This window comes from Engystomops pustulosus, chromosome 3, assembly GCF_040894005.1.
Source record: "Engystomops pustulosus chromosome 3, aEngPut4.maternal, whole genome shotgun sequence".
In the NCBI taxonomy this organism is placed as follows: domain Eukaryota; kingdom Metazoa; phylum Chordata; class Amphibia; order Anura; family Leptodactylidae; genus Engystomops; species Engystomops pustulosus.
The window spans coordinates 75,601,381-75,618,600 of NC_092413.1; the positions used below are offsets into that span (position 1 = coordinate 75,601,381).

The 17,220-nt window shown below is 42.3% G+C and overlaps 1 protein-coding gene across 3 annotated transcripts in view; it reads right to left on the reverse strand.

The window, feature by feature from the left end:
- The window catches only part of LYST (lysosomal trafficking regulator), a 511,246-nt gene that overhangs the window by 403,063 nt on the left and 90,963 nt on the right, over positions 1 to 17,220 (reverse strand). For all 3 annotated transcript variants that reach the window (XM_072141114.1, XM_072141113.1, XM_072141115.1), the window contains exons 8-9: positions 12,672 to 12,883; positions 9,834 to 9,900 (exon numbers count right to left, since the gene is read on the reverse strand). In XM_072141114.1, the coding sequence (XP_071997215.1) occupies positions 9,834 to 9,900; positions 12,672 to 12,883 (279 nt within the window). The remainder of the gene's footprint in view (positions 1 to 9,833; positions 9,901 to 12,671; positions 12,884 to 17,220) is intronic.

Here is a 17,220-nt window from a genome sequence, read left to right on the forward strand (position 1 = left end):
GGAAAGACTCCAAGAGTTCAAGCTGTCCCCTCATGTGTTGTGCTAAAGTTTTACTTAGATGGGTAGATAGATATTACGGCTCATTCATGGGTACGTACATGCGATCTGCGCCACACATTGCAAAAAGATAAAGCATGCTCTACCTTTCTGCAAGTGTGCGGCCGTGCACTGCTGTTTCCTATGGAGGGATGGGGGGGGGGGGGTCACCTCCTCCTCACCTCTAGTGCACAGCAGGCACACCAAGTGTGAATGAACCCGACGTGTGCTGTGACCCCTCCTCTCTCTATAGGGAGGTGTTCAGTTTACCAGAAACCAGTTGTAGGAGGGAAGGATCAAATGGGGGAGGAACAACGGTAAAAATAAAGGACAGACCAGTGTACTATAACATATCGAGCATAGTGGTCACAAGCCACTTGTAGTACCTCCAATAGAAGGAACTGAAAACCCTTAAGAGTAAACAGAATAGGTAGAGTGGCAACCCCTAGTAATCCATGCACACTTAAGGGCAAGAATTTTCTGCCCAGTTAAATGCGTCTCCTAAAAACAGATAATATGGGGAGCATGACTTTTTAGGCATCATAGTGGGCTTAGACTTGGAATTATGACTTGGACATTCCAACTAATAGGTGTCATATTACTGACTGGGGACATAGGGATGGAGAGAGGGGATGAGGACACAAGCATACAAGCACACAACTACAGACATGAGACAGATCACCCACTGGAAGGCAAGTTTATGTAGTTGTGTTTATAAACAGTAGCATGTGGTAATAGTATATCGATTACAAACGTGCCTTCATAGTATAGATTTTCATCTTACATTATTTATCATTCTCCTTTTTGATTAGCGGCAGACACCTGGTGCCCTTTTGCATAGTTTTTATCCCCTTTTTTTCTTACTTTCTTATTGTACCTTATTGTACTTTCATCACTTTTTTCTTATGAATATTGGCAATCCCAAAAAACTCATCATTTGAATCTGGATATTCTCGACATTTTGGTTTTTTTTTTTTATACATAAATAAAGATATTTTATTAATAGCTCTCTACAGCCATCTGGTGGTTTATATTGATCCATGGATGATCTGCCAATCTGAAATCCAGGAGGGCACTAACGCCGCTACCTGTACCGTCAGAGTGTCCGGTCTAAGAAATGACAGAACTAATGGGAGGTTTGATTGACCCAGGTCTACCAAAACGTTGAAAATTTAAGGAAGGTTTTCCGTATTCTAGCACAGATCCCATACGTAATCGGTTTGCTGCTCATCTGTATGGTCGGGATGACTGCGTCTGGAACTCTTTTATGCTTAAGGATTAGTCTCTCTGCCGTCAGGCCGTTAGATTTAAGTTTTTTATGCTGGTATGTTATAGCACCAAGGGGTCTGAGACAGAGTTCTCTTAACACGGAAAACCAGGCCCTCCAGAGGGCTATTAGGAGGACGATGGCAATGTCCTCCCCGATCTTCCTCAGTTATCAGGAGAAAAGGTGGAAAAGCATAGGGCAACCTCCATCCCATTTCTGGGAGAACGCTTTGATCGCTAATAGTCTGTCCATGCAATACAGGCTGTAAAACCCCCAAACATTCCAGTTCTCTCGGGTGGCGAACAGGTCGATGTCTCTCTTGACTATGTCCTCAAACACTGTTAGATTCAAGGCCCACTCGCTTTGTCAACTGAGGAAATCGGCTATCTCGTTGTCCTTGCCCCTAATATGAACTGCCACTAATAATGATAGACTGATATCCGAGTCTGCGCAGGTGCATCTCAACTTTGTGGGGGAGAGGAGAAAGGAAATCTAACTGAAGGCCTTCCCAAAAATGAATGGGACAGCCTCCCCCCACCGGAAGCCTGATGTCATTGGTTTTGGTGTTTTTTGGGGTTGACCAGTGACCGAGAAAAGAGGACTTAGAACTTCTAGCTCCTCTCGATGAGCTATTCTCATCTTACCCTGCCTTTTCAAATAGGCCAAATAGGGTCTTACCCTCAAAAGGGATGCCACACAATTTAAGCTTAGAATTCAAATTCCAGAGGGCCCGTCTGGAAGAGTTGGACAGTGTTGCCCCCCTGGCCAACAGCCTCAGTGTATCCACAGATGCATCTGCTAAAAAGGTTCACCCTTTTTGGACAATAGATACTGAGGAGATAAGGTTCTATATATATGGCTTCCTATGTTTTCCTCAGAAACCCCCTCAGCTATTTTGTCGGTGGGGTCCAAAGGAATTCCCATGTCCTTGAAAAAGAGAGAGGTCCTTCTGAGATCTTGGACGGACTTTAGTTCCTTTCTTTCTCAAAGCCTATGGTGACCCTGACTAAAAGAACTAACTGATCCTTCTCTTCTGGTAAGGAGCTTGGCTTCCCTGAATCATCCTCTTCCGACGTGTCGGATAAGGTGGAAGGGTGGCTACCACTCAGCTGGCCCTCTTCTTCAGAGTCACTATCCCCCTGTACGGTATAACACCCCGAGATATGACAAGGCAGAGCCATGCGTTTTTTTCAAGGTTTTCTTTAGGGAGTTATGGACTTCTTTACTTATGATGGTACGGAAGGAGTCCATAAAGACTGCAGACTCCTCAACTCTAATCTTCCCGAAACAAGATTCGCAAGTAAGCTTCTGATTGTTCGAGGGAAGATTTGGCGGGTATTACGGGTGGCTTTCCTTGGGACATTCTCTCCCTAAACCAATAAAGGGGAAACCCATTAGTGCAGATAGAGAGGGGTGTCAACGGACTCACCACTTAGTTAGCCATACCGGGTAGCTGTTCAGTGATAGAGGGGGTCCTTTGTTGCTTTCCGCACCTGCACTCATAGTGAAAGTCCACACAGTACACACGTGAACGCTTGGATGATTAATATCAAGGGCCGAACAGCTGCAGGGGAGTTTTCATCCTGCCCTCGTCCCTCCCCCTGAAGTGTTAACACCCTCTCCTGGCAGTGTAGGTAGTCATCCATCAAGGCCCTGCCAGGAGGATCCTTCCTAGGGCGGCTTTTTTCCATGCCAACCTCCATCGGCCATGCCAGTGAAACTCCCAGCCGCGAACTTCGGATCCTTAATCCGCCGGCCCCTTACTCCTTCAGGAACACTCGTTCGCCCTGTCAGCACTCAAGTCCGCTATTGGACAGAAAACAACAGGTTGGTGGGGGGGGGCATTAATTTTATACTCGGGTTTCCTGTCTCGGTTGGTGCGGTTGTGGTGAATGAGAAAAAACAGGATACTCGGTAGTTGTTGAATTGGACATCACCATGTTAAATGTACGGCTCTGAGAATGCTGTCACGGTCCCGCAAATGTAGGATATTGGCAGGTAATGGCCTTGTGGTGGGCCAGCACGGGTTGGGACACGACGCACCCTTTAAATAGCATAAAAAGAGGGAGAAAGTGTCAGCAGGGAGGATATCCTTAAGCAACTGTACTAGGAAACCCACAGGATCAGCTCCATCTGTTTTTTTTGGTTAGGTCTATGGTGGCTTTCATCTGTCGTTGCAGATCAGCAATTTGTGTCAGCATAGGGAGCTGAACATCTTCAACATCTGACATTTAACATATACGTTCCGCCCCCTCCATATGTTCCTTGACCTCCAGGAAGTCATGACAGAGAATCACAAAGTCCGGTCGCAGTTTGCCCTCCTTTGTAACTATCATGAGTTAATTGCCGCCAGGATCTTGGCAAATTTTTGATCGATAGTGACTGACGGACACTCCAATTCTGGAAGGGAACGTGGCCTCAGTGGGCTCGGAAGCCATCAAACATGGAGGGTGTAGAGCACTCAGGGGAAGCCTGAACTGAAACAGGAGAAGAGCTCCAGCTTTTTTGCTGCATCTGCCTGAATTTGGGACAAAGCAACAGAGGAAGGAGGTGCATTGTTATCTAAAGCCTCCAGAGAAGGGTGGATTTCAGCCTCATCCTCGGAAGGAGGCCTGGAGGGATCACTTAGTCGCAAAAATGGTTGCTATGGGTTACCATGTACAGGATCTTTAATGTAGCAGAGTCCATAGGTACTGTGCACACAGATGGGCAAATGGTAGCTACGGCTAACTGCGCAGAGTCTTATGTAGTTCAAAGGCACAGTGCAGATAGATGGGGGAGAAGCTGCTATGGGTAACCACATAGGGTCTTTTATTCAGCAGAGTCCAGAAGCACACCGTCCCTATTGCAGGACCCCCTGTCTGAATGTACACGCTGTATATGTGTTTATTTGTGAAGTGCTGCTGAATTTGATGGCGCTATATAAATAAGGCTGAATTCACACAAATGTATGGGGGATGTACGTTTGGACGTACCACATGGTGGCACGCTGAAAGAGGGTGGTTCAATAAGAACAGAGGGCGTTCCTGATGGAACTTGGTGTTATCGTGTGCTGCCATCAAACGACGGCAAAACAAATTGCAGACTGATTGATTGGTTAGTTTGAATTTGGCAGCCATTTGAGTAAGATGTGTTTCGTGATTTTCGCCAAGATGGAAAAAGAGCAGTATCAAACGGTAATTCACTTTTTGTTTTTGGATGGGAAAAAATGTGAGGAGATAAAAGCAAAGTTGGATGCTGTTTATGGGGACACTTCGCCATCTATGACCACAGTTAAATATCGGTGCAACAAACTTAAACGTGGACGAACATCTGTTTTTGATGAAGAGCGACCAGGAAGCCTGGCAGCCATGGTTACCGAGGAAATCGTTCAAAAAGTCCACAAAGTGATACTCGATGATCGACGAACGAAAGTACGCGAAGTAGCAGAGGCCGTAGGTTGTCGACCGGAACAGCAATTAATATTTTACATGATAAGCTAGCGATGAAAAAATTGTCGCCCGATGGGTGCCACGATTGCTCACGGTGGACAACAAGCGGATGCGGCTGTTAACTTCGAAGCAGTGTTTGGAGCAATTTAAGCGAGATCCGAAGTAGTTTTTGCGTTGAGTTGTCACAGTTGATGAATCCTGGATTCATCATTACACACCAGAAACTAAACAACAATCAAAACAATGAAATAGAAAGGTCACAGAAAGGCCCGGAAAGGTCATGGAGAAGATTTTTGGGGATGTGAACGGCGTCATCCTCATGGATTTGTTAGAGAAAGGAAGAATGATCACTGAACAATACTACAGAGAGTCCAAAAAATTGAAGGAGACACGGCTGCATTTGGTGAAAAAGAAGGTGCCGTTTCACTATGGCACGGGTACTTATAGAACCGCGCTCATATCTATTTTATACTACAAGGCGGCACGCTGTGTGCATTTTGCATTGCTTTATTTTCACACCAAACCAATATGATGGATCTGGTCCTGACACGCTAGATATGGTGTTAACTGTGGGTGCAAGCTACTAAGGACTAGGCCTCATGTCCTCTATTGATAAACACAGCAAAAAATGAGCAGCACTCCAAGCAACTTGTGTAAATGACAGTGTGGTCTTTATACCACACGTGTCAGTGGCGCTGTTTTGGCGCGCATTGAAAATTGCCAAATGTGAGCTGAACCATCGCTATTGGCACTCAGGGGTGGATTATAGGGAGCGTCCCGGATCACTGACCACTTTAATGGGCCACTGATCTTAAATAGGCCCATACCAAGTGCCCCCCCCCACCATGGACGCCCGAATAGCCCACTATGTGCTCCATCACAAGAGCAGGTGAACCGAGCAGTAGCGGGCTTTGGCAGTACATTTGTGTCTATGGCAGAGCCATATTTAGTTAAAGAGCACCTGTCACCCAGAAATTGGGCTCTAAAGTAAGCAGCTCCTAGTGCTAAAACAAATGCAGCGGTGTAACAATAATAGCGTTATCGGAAAACTCCGATAACCCTATCTAACACCGCTGCGGAGTACAATGGAAACGCCGGACCGCTCTAAAAGCTCTCTCCATAGCTCGGCAGTCACCGCGCCTAAAATACGCCGGACCGCTTTGAGAACAGTCTAGCGTTTGTACTGTACTTCACACGGGAATTAGATAGCATTATCGGAAGTTTCCGATGATGCTGTCATTGTAACACCATTGCATTTGTTTCGGATCGATTGAGGTCTTTGGATCCTCATAGTGCTATACATTCTAATCTATCGAGAAGTGAGCACGAAGCCCTCAGAGATTTGAGCAATGACTCCACGATAGTTATTAAATCTTCTGATAAAGGGGGGAATGTGGTCGTGCTGGATAGGGACAAATATGTGGAGATGTGTCTTCGCATTCTAGGAGATCAGAAATGCTATTAGAAACTACCGAAGATCCCATTGGACAGCTTCTGTCAGGAACCATCATTGATTCTTAATAAAGCATTTGAGATTAAGCTCATCACTAAAAATGAGTATGACTATATATTCCCTAAAAATACCAGCACGGCCACATTCTACTCCCTCCCCAAAATTCATAAGGGGACCTCTCCTTTAAAAGGGTGGACAGTCTCACTCAAAATGCCAGTATCAATCTTGATACTGTGTTGCGTCCTTTTGTGTTATCACTGCCTTCATATGTCATGGACACAATGGACGTACTTCCAGTTGGGACTCTTCTTTCCAGTCTTGATGTAGAGGCCTTATACAGATCCATGGCACATCAAAAGGGGTTGTGAGGCTGTAATAGACTTCTTAAGGACAAGGGGCACATAATTTTTGGCTCATACTGTTATGGCTGAGGTTCATTGATGACATACTCATCTTATGGAACGGTACGAAGGAGTCATTTATGGACTTCGTATCCAGACTCAACATTAACCAATTGGGTCTCTTCTTCACATATGAAATAGACCCCACGGAAATAACCTTTCTGGACATCACCATTAATTTAACATCTTCGAGTGACTTAAAGACACGGGTATTCAGGAAGCCAGCGGGGACAAATAGCCTTCTACGTTTGCAGAGCTGGCATCCTGTCCCCTTAAAAAGAGGGATCCCCAAGGGACAATATCTGAGGATGCATTGGAACTGCTCCTCAACCAGTGACTATTTGTTAGCTGCTAAGGATTTACAAAGAAGATTCAGTGATAGAGGATATCCATCTCATATCCTCAAAGAGGCGCATCATCATGCACTTACGAGGCGAAGAAATGACCTTCTGAACCCCAGAGAAAAAACTGATGCGGATCAGAAGTTACGAGTCATCGGTACATTCGATGATAGTCATGATGTAATACGACAAATCCTCAGGGACAAATGGAGTATTTTGAAAATGGACAGGGACATTGCTGATGTGATTGTTGATTTTCCTTCAATCACATTCAAAAGGGGTCGTAACATTAAGCCCCTTACAGGAAGAGGGACCAGGCTCCCAGAGAAACCATAAGGGACGTTTAGATGTGGGGGCTGTAAAGCCTGCAAATACATCACACTGGGTAAATTCTTTCGGAGTTCTAAAACAGGAAGAACCTTCTGGATGAGACAATTTGCCAACTGTAAAACAACTGGAGTCATTTATTTAATGACCTGTATGTGTGGCATTCAATATGTCGGGCGGATGGCCCGTGAATTCAGAAGAAGAATAAGGGAACATATTAATGACACCAAGAACAAAGTGGACACTGCAATTTCAAGGCATGTATGGGAACATGAGGGAGACCATAAAATGCTCCGGTTTCAAGTTATTGAAATAGTGGAACCCTCCCTGAGGGGGGGTACTTTACACGGAAAATGCTGCAGCGTGAATAGCGGTGGATATTTTCGCTGAGAATTCTTCAAATGGATGGTCTTAATGAGCATATAGTGTACAACTGCTTTATTTGACCTGTCTGTGCACTGGATGCCTTGTTTTGAGTGCTTCTAATATAATAACTTTCTGGGTGTCTTTATATTCAATTTCCTGTTTTAACTACATGGCTTTGTGGCACTTTTGTATTCTACATTAAGATTCCTGTTTCTAGTGTCGTGTCCACTTGTATATATCTTTTGTCTCTGCATCTGTGTCTTCTTATATGGTTTGGTTATTGTCTATGTTGTCTGTTCTGTGGGACGGGTCTTGCTGCTGTTTTGCTCCAGGGATGCCCCTGACTGTGAATATTCTCCTACTCATAACATCTAGCCGCATCATGTGTTTCAGTGACAAGTATACTTACCAGCCATAACGCAACTTTGTTTTTCCTTTTTTCTTATATTTTGATATCTGCCTTAATGAAATGATGAGATAAGGGCTTTACCATTGAACAGATGGGTGGAGCTAGTGACACGGCTCCTTGGATCCAATGAGCTAGCGGTCCCGTTGTTGTTAACTCCCAATCTCATGCTGGATGGGACGGAGTGTCTTTGGAGTCCGATGTGACACCTCATTGGTCACGCCCCTCTCCTAGGGGCGGAGCTTAGGTTTTAAATATCTTGTTTGTGCACGAGGGGCGCGCCATAACAGTGCGAGCGTCCAACTGAGAGGAGCTAGTATTGGTGTGTGAAGTGATGAGTTGGTTAGCACATTAGTTGATGTTAAAGACACTAGCTCATTATACTTTTCTTGCAAGACTACCAGATGTAGAACAATGCATGAATGAGTGAGCGTCAGTGTATGCACTGCTGCTGACAGAATGAAAGGCTTTAATGTAACCAAGGCACCAGATGAAAAACCAGTGAGTGTGGTGAATGGTGTACTCAGATAGCCGTTATGATTCTATAAGCAGCATTGACCCGTAACTTAGCTAGTGATATCTATAAGCCTACGAGTTGTATATCCTCACTTCCAAAGGAAATTACACACAAGCACAAATGAGTGGCTAACTCTAATGTTTAATGTAGTGTCCCATAATTGTTGGGGGTCAGAGTAACACAGGGTCCTTGTGAATGCATATACCTCTTATGGGGGCACTTGACTCTTTGAGCGTAAGATAGTGCTAAGCAGAGGCTAGGGACCTTTCAACACTGATCTTGTAGGCACTGCACTTTACTCCATTTTCTAAGTCACCTCTGAAGAACTGTTGCGGTAAAAAGCAGCAAGGGAAACGCGTTAGGCGTTTATTGAATTAATAAAATTTTGCTATATGGATCAATTGCTGACTGAAGGACAGGATAGACATATAGTGATTATCTGGAGTTTCATTCCTTCTGGGAGAACCCTACATGGTTAACACATGGTTCACCAAATTGCACTTTAGTAGACTTAGGGATACGACTATTTGTGTTAAAATCAGTGGTAGTTGGTCTCACTGTACATTCATCCACATACTATCTCCTGACTCTGTGGAGTGTTCTCTATATTTCTAGACAGAGTTTATGTTTTTTTTCAATATGTACTGAACAGTTGCCACCACTAGTGGTCCTCCCTAATTCTAAGCCTGTATTAGGGGAAAACTATCTATTGGGCTTCCACAAACATAAGCCTATCTTTTAATAAGTATTCTAATAGAGTTAGAATTGTTTTAATGATCCCCAATACAGACAGTTGGTGTTTTTAACACTATTGCATTTGTTTTAGCACTAGGAGCTGCTCCTAGTGCCCAATTTCTGTGTGACAGGTCCTCTTTATTTCATGTTAACCAGTGCTGCATTTGAATCTGTATAAATATACATATGAGAGAGAGAGAGAGAAGTGGTTGACTTGCTTTCAACAGATTTAACAGCGTAGAGCTGATTTTTGAAGACGCTGCTCTTCCAAGCAAAGGAAGCCCGTTCTATACGGAGATGAAACGGTCATAAAAACATGTATTGGTAGTTGTTAAGTAGTAAAAAAAAAAAAAGACATGAGAACGGTCTTGGTATTTTTATGTAAAGCTTTCTCTTAAAGTGAGAAGTTTCCCAAAAATATGAAAATATTCAAAAACTTAAAAAAAAAGGTGATATGAAACCTACAGTAAATAGAAAAGATATGTCTTTTTAAATGTGGGATGTTAAAAACGGAGGAGAGCCCAAAACATAAAATCACAACAAAGTTAATTACCTTGAACATTCGGATCATTGCTTGAGAAAAGAAAATGGAATCCACTTAACAAGGATTTTACCATCCCCTAAAGACAAAATAAACATAATGTATTTTATATTAGAATACACCAGCACTGACACTAATTTCCATCAGCATTCAAATCTGTTTCAAAATTAAATACAAGGAAAACAATGCCTCTTTTGCTACCTTTAAGGACAGCCAACTTACCATAAATGACTGGAAGCCTAATGACATGATGTAGAATTAAAGCCAAACCAGTATATCTATTCCAGAAGGAACTGATTTCCAACTGTAGAAATGTTTCAATGTGGTTGTGGGAACTGCTTTAGGGGCAACGTTTCATTGCTGTGACCTTCAGTACGACCTATAATAGTGAGCCTTTGGCACACTATTATAGATCAATAGTGAAATCCCCATATGCTGCAATACAGAAATTTATAATATTCAGGTTTGATAAAACCCTATAACCCCTTAGAACTGATATAAAAATAAGCAAACAAATAAAATCATAAAAATGTTAGGTATTTTTACATCTCAAAATACCATATCTATAAAGTGGTTATTCCTGGAGGTTAACTCCATACTAAGAAATAGAGCCCAAATGTCCAAAACGCCATTTTTCCCCCAACACGATTGTTTTGAACAAAAGGCCATACAGTCTCCAAGATGATAGCCTTAAAAAAAAATGTGGTCTTGTCCCACAAAAAAAAAACACACACACACTTTGTGCACTGAAATATGAAAAATTAATTAATTAAATTAATTAAAATAGTAAAATGTAGAATTATCCATGTACAAAAGAATACGCTTTAAATCTAATAAAACCTATATAAATTTGAAACCTCCATGAATATGCCAAGAAAGATTAAAGGGGAGGTTCTTTTTTAAACTGGGGACTGAAAAATACATATGAAGTACAATTTGTTATATAGAAAACAAGCATTCAAACTGCTCTGTATATGGAAAAACAACTATTGGGGGGGGGGGGGGGATAAAATATAAAAAGGGCATTGGTAGCAAGGCTCTCTCACAAAAACACATTTATCACTTATCCAGAAACAGAAGTGGGCTCTCCAGCAATTATACAAGTGATTGACATGGGTTACGGCATAACCCCTTAAGGACTTGCCTGTATGTTAAGACCCAGGACTTTAAAAAAAATATGACCAGTGTCTCTTCCTGTTGGAATAACTTGTCAACACTTACATATCCTTATTATTTTGAGACTGTTTTCTTGTGAGACATTGATCACCAAAATGATACTACTAACAAACTACAATTTCTACTTTTTCGACAAAAAGTCATCACATTTCTTTTGTAGAAACCTTGTGCCATTGGTCTTTTTATTTCCATAATTTGTTTTACGTTTCCTTCTGTTTTATGGAAGTGATGAAGTTTGAAGTATTAGTAGCAGCTTCTCAGATTTTCAAGAGACTTGAAAAATGCTACATTTTTGGTAACCAATTCAAATTGGAAGTGCCCTCTAAAGGCTTATGTACTATAAACCCCCAGAAGTAACACAATTTTATGAAACCAACATCTCAAACTATTCAAATCAGCATTTGAAAAGTCTGTTAACCCTTTTATTTTTTCTCTGGAAGCAACAAAAATGTATTGGAAATTTAGAAATTTCAATTGTTGCACAATATTATTCTCAAAAAATGTACATATTCAGAAAGAACAGGTAAATATGCATCCCATAATTTTTGACCTTCTCTTCTGAGTACGCAAATGCCTGACATGTGGATGTCAACTGCTGTTTCGCCGCACAGCGATGTCCAAAACAGAGTTAGTGCTATTGAGTTTTTGGCAGGCCAATTGGCCTACAAATGTTTTGTGGTGCCAATAGAACAATAGAAAACCCGTAAACATGACACCATGTAGGAAACTACACCCCTATATGAATTAATGTAAGGCTGTAGTGAGCATTTTAAACCCCAACATGCTGTCAAAAATTTAATACAAAGTAAATGGTGCAGGGGAAAAAAAATTGCATTTTTATCCCAAAAATGGCATTTTAGTGCCAAATATATTGTGCCCAACTCATGCCACTTTAGACAAACACCCATAAATAATTCTGCGGATTATCCCGAGTATGGCAATACCCCATATGTGCCCATAATAGACAGGCAAGGCACGCAGCAGGGCTTAGAATGGAAGGAGCGAAATTTTGCTTTTGGAGCTCTGTTTTCAGTAGACTAGTGTTGGGGTGTCCCTGTGGTACTTGTATGATAGAAACCTCCGAGAAGTGACCCCATTTTAGGAGAGGGCACCCCTCAAAGAATTTATCTAGGGTTTAACCCCTAATGTCTTGGGTCAAATGTAATACAAAGTGAATAGTGGCGATAAACACCTGAAAAATCATTCTGTGGCTTATCCAGGTAATGGCAATAACCCATATATGCCAATAATCTACAGGATGTGCACATGGTAAGACTAAGAAGGGACAAGCAAAATTTAGCTTTGGAGCTCCCTTTTCACAAAACTGGTGTTAGGATGCCCCTTAGGTACCAGTACACTAGAAACCCCTGAGAAGTGAAACCCTTTTTAGGAAAGGGCACCCCTAAAAGAATTTATCTATGGTTGTATGAGCATTTTAACTCCTGAGATGCTGGCCGAAATGAAATACAAAGTGAATGGGCTGTGTAAAAATTGCATTGTCAAGTGCCATTGTAGTGAAAAATGTATTCAGCCCAACTCATGCCACTGTGGATAAACAGCCCAAATAGCGTTATTACAAGTACGGCAATACCTTATATATGTGGCAATAGTCTACAAGTTTCAGTTTACATGTTTCATATATTTTTGTATCCTTCAAAATTATTTCAAACATACCTGGTGAACTAGAAGCAAAATATTTTTTTTTCTGGTCTTCAATATTTTTAAAATGGTTTTGAAAATTCTGTAGACTAAGGCTGTGTTAGCATGATAACCAGAAAGCAAATTTAGCACTGAAGAACAGATTTCGGGATACATAAGTTCTCCACTGGTGCATATGCCTAGTTGATCAAGTGGGTCTTCGGGTTGTTCAAACTCAGTTTTTACTTCTGCAAATAAAGGAAAAAAAAATTAGAAGTCTGTTACAGATTTAAGTGCAACTAAACATTTGAAGGGTTTATTTTTCATCTTTTAGAAAGATAAACGGCAATTGAAGGAGTAAGCTTTGGAAAATCCGATTGTCTCCTACTTAACACCTGACTTACAGACGAACCCCTAGTTACAAAAGGAACCTCTGGATATTGTTAATTTACTGTACTTTAGTCCCAGGTTACAATAAACAGCTATAAGAGTTATTAAAAGTGTCTGCAATTAAGCTTTATTGTTAATCCTGGTTCCTATGACAACCCAACATTTTTAAAAATCCAATTGTCACAGTGACCAAAAAAAATTTGGCTAGAGCTACAATTACAAAATATACAGTACTGACTTGCATACAAATTCAACTTAAGAACAAACCTACAGAACCTATCCTGTACATAACCCGGGGACTGCCTATAATAATAAAACATTAAAAGAAATCTACCATCAAACATTATATACAGGCAGTCCCCAGGATACATACAAGATAGGTTCCATAATTTCAGTAAATTGGAGTTTCAACCATTTTTGCTGTCATTCGACAACATATTAACAATAAAGCTTAATTACAGACACCTTACAGTTGATCATTGGAGTCTTAGACTATAATCAAGCATTCAGAGAGCTTCACCAGAGGTCACAGTGGACAGAGGGGTTCGTCTTTAACTAGGGATCGTCTGTAAGTCAGATAAGTAGGGGACGTCTGTACCAGGACCAGTTATTCATAGATCCAGGCACTGGATAATCCTTTTGCATATAATAACTTTGGCTTGTTGGAAAACAACCTAAAGGGTTCTGGAGAAGCGGTGTAACCAGAGCCCACAGTGCTGCAGATTCACAGGTTAATATTTAGTGGCATACATTTTTTAACAACGTTTTGAGAATTTAAATGACACCTGTCATCACTAGTTGTGTTATCACCACCTGTAGGAGCAGGTGATGTCACCCCCTGTTACTCTCCTCCTGCTCATGTCTGTGTGTAATGTAGAGTAATGTATTCCTAGTGATTGGGCTTTATCTGCTGCCTGTGAGAGACAGACATCAGCTACACAAGTACCTGACACTTTTTTCCCATTCACAAGGCTGCATCCTGTAGCAGTTGTATCACTTCTTCACAGGCTGCAGGGGGCATAGTAGCCAGAACCAGGAAGCCCCGGAAGGAACCAGCACCAGGAGCCAGCTCGGTGATCTCCAGTGGCTCTATAGAAATGAAGGGAGCAGAATGCTCTTGCACGGCTGCCATTTTTGATACTGACATCCTTACATTATTGCACAAGTTTGCCATTTTGCTTGGGTGTTCAGAGGCAGAATTGGCCTTCCTTTTCTTGAACCTCCTTTCTAACCCGTCTATCTACAGTAACCCAGCTACCTATCCAGTTATCCTGGCTTTCTTATTTGCACTCCACTTCTAACCCAATTATTGCTTACTCAGTGAGCAGGACACTTCTCTCAAGATTGTAGATGTTTTGCAGGCGTGCAATATATTCCACCAGATTTTTAACAGTAGCTTCCAGATGGAAAATATGAGCACATATGTCACATCGTTATTCACCCTGGAACTCCTGCTCCAGCAGTGCATACATACAGCAGAGGAAGGAGGAGTTACCTCCAAAAAGTCACAGCACAGCTAGTACGTTCATGGTCTCAGTGGAGCCAGGAGTGCAGTGTGAACTTTAAACATTGGACGATTACTTTCCAGGAAAAAGACTGGTTATATACTAATGTATTGATATTCTACTGTATTTGAAGAATATTTCGCAAATATACTTCGGATGGTATAGATTGTTTGTATAATACCAAGTTGGTATTGAAGAATAAGAGTCTTCTAAGTACAGGCAGTCCCCTACTTAAGGACACCCGACTTACAGACAACCCATAGTTACAGACAGCCCCTCTGACCTCTGGTGAAGCTTTCTGAATGCTTTACTATAGTCCCAGACTGCAATAATCACCTGTAAAGTGTCAGTAATGAAGCTTTATTGATAAACCTTGGTCCCATTACAGCAAAAAATGTTTAAACTCCAATTGTCACTAGGGCCACAATTTTTTTGTCTGGATCAACAATGATAAAATATACAGTTTCGACTTACATACAAATTCAACTTCGGAACAAACCTCTGGACCCTATCTTGTACGTAACCCGGGGACTGCCTGTATAGTCCTCTGTTCACACTGCCGCATAAAAGGAGCTACATTTGGATTGTGTTTAATACACACTGGATCATAACACAAATCTTGCTAGCCATATCCCTGTTACAAAACTGTGAAGAGTATATAAATAAAAAGATTTAAAAAAAATAAGTAGATTAACCTTTAAAGGGGTTGTCCGAGTTTAAAAAAAAAAATATATGTGGCCGGGAGCGGGGTTACTAAAACAATAAAGCTGTACTTACCTCCCGGTGCCCTCCCGTATCCAGCGCTGCTGTCGCTCCGGTCCGGGGGCCATGTAAACAAACATGGCCGCCGGAGCAGCGCTGGATTCAGCTTCCGGCCGGATGCGACAACCTTCCGGTCCCCATACACAATGCAGTGTATAGGGACGGATAGGCGTACCCGGCCACGGCCGGCCGGAAGCTGGATACGGGAGGGCACCGGGAGGTAAGTACAGCTTTATTGTTTTAGTAACCCCGCTCCCGGCCACATATATTTTTTTTTTTTTTAAACTCGGACAACCCCTTTAAACCTTTCCATGCCAATCTACGATCTCTCGTTGTTAATATTGATTCCACCTATGTTTTATGTCTCTTTACAGTTTCTAATTTTGGTTTTCAGCAACTTCTCTTTAGTTCTTCCCTGCCCCTGTTGCAAAGGCCAGTTATTTCTCATTTACCAACCCTTTGAATGCCCCTTTCTCCATGATTTGTTATTCGTGTAAATGGTGACTTGATGTTCCGATTCAATTCTATCAGCACAAAACAGCATGTCATCAGACACCCTGCAACTGCTTCCAATGGCATGCAACTTTATAGTGATGCTGAGAACATGCAACTGCTATGGCTGCTGCTGTGGGGTTGCTTCAGCCATAAGGACTGTAATCTCGAGTGTGTTTTTGGCCATCCAGATCATGTTTAGGCAGGAAGCTTTCGGTGCAGTGCATAGTGGTCACTGCTTCTGGGGCCAATTCTGCTTCTTTGACTGCTGGTTGTATGTACCAGTGTCAAGCAGAGCAGGGTCCGGGAAGCCCCCAGGAGGGGTGAGTGCTGGTTACATATACTGAGCTCCATGCTCCCTGGTCCTTTTTCTGCTACACATGTTTTATGTTTAACAAATAAGGGGGGCAGCCTACCAAGGTACAAGAGCATCACAAGGGGATTATGGGAAGAAGAAAGGAGGAGTTAGAAGTTAGTGAGCGAGTTCTGAGGGAGATCACTTGGTGGCCAGTATTGAGGAGTGTAAGTGAAGCTGGGGAAGACCAGAAGAAGAGCCATGCAGATGCAGAGTGAGTCAGCACAGCTAGCAAAGTGCAGTGCATGTGATGAGGACAATTGAGGAGGTTAGATCACCAAGGTAGCCGATGTCCACCACTAAGTGTGAGGGTTGTTTCTTTGGGTTCCGCCATCACCACAAGGCTAGTGAAATACTGTGTCCTAGTCAGGAAGGATTAAACATCACGCTGACCCATAACAACCATCTCCCGGAGCCAAAGTCAGCGATTGACAGCATTGTGTTCAAAAAACCCGAATGCGTCAAACTATTTCCCTACAAGTCCTTCCCCCCTTTTGAGCACTATTTGTGGTTGGTCCTGTCCCCCTTCTAGTGGGGAACCTCGGCCTAGGAGATGTGCCCTGCAGCTGTCCTTATGGTGGTTGTTGCCTAATTGAGGTCTGAGGTACTACATCATCTGTCTTGCTCAGGACGACAGAGCATACTGCACATGCCCTGCAGCCATTCTGATACAAGAATTGAGTTCACTAGAAAAAGAGTCCCAACTTACATAAAAGCGAACATCTGCAGCATTCTCCAGCAACTGCTGGCAATGTTCAGGGTGCCTTAAGCCTAAAATAGCCTTCAGGACACATATTTTATGTTTTTTCCTGCTAAAATTCCAAGAGACATGGGCATATGAGGCAAAACAAAAGATGTCAGTGCTCTATTCCAAAAAAGGCTTCTTCCGGGGCTTCTTTCCCCGGAAGAAGCCTGAATAGGCGAAACCTGGGTCTGGCTAGTTGTTTGGCATCTCTGCTTTAAGGATCTGATATGCACATTTTTTTATATTCTTTTGAGTGTATACAAAATAAATTGTTTGTACCCTTTAACCTGGCGTTCTACTCCATCTGCTATAAACATGAAACAGAGTCCTGCACAA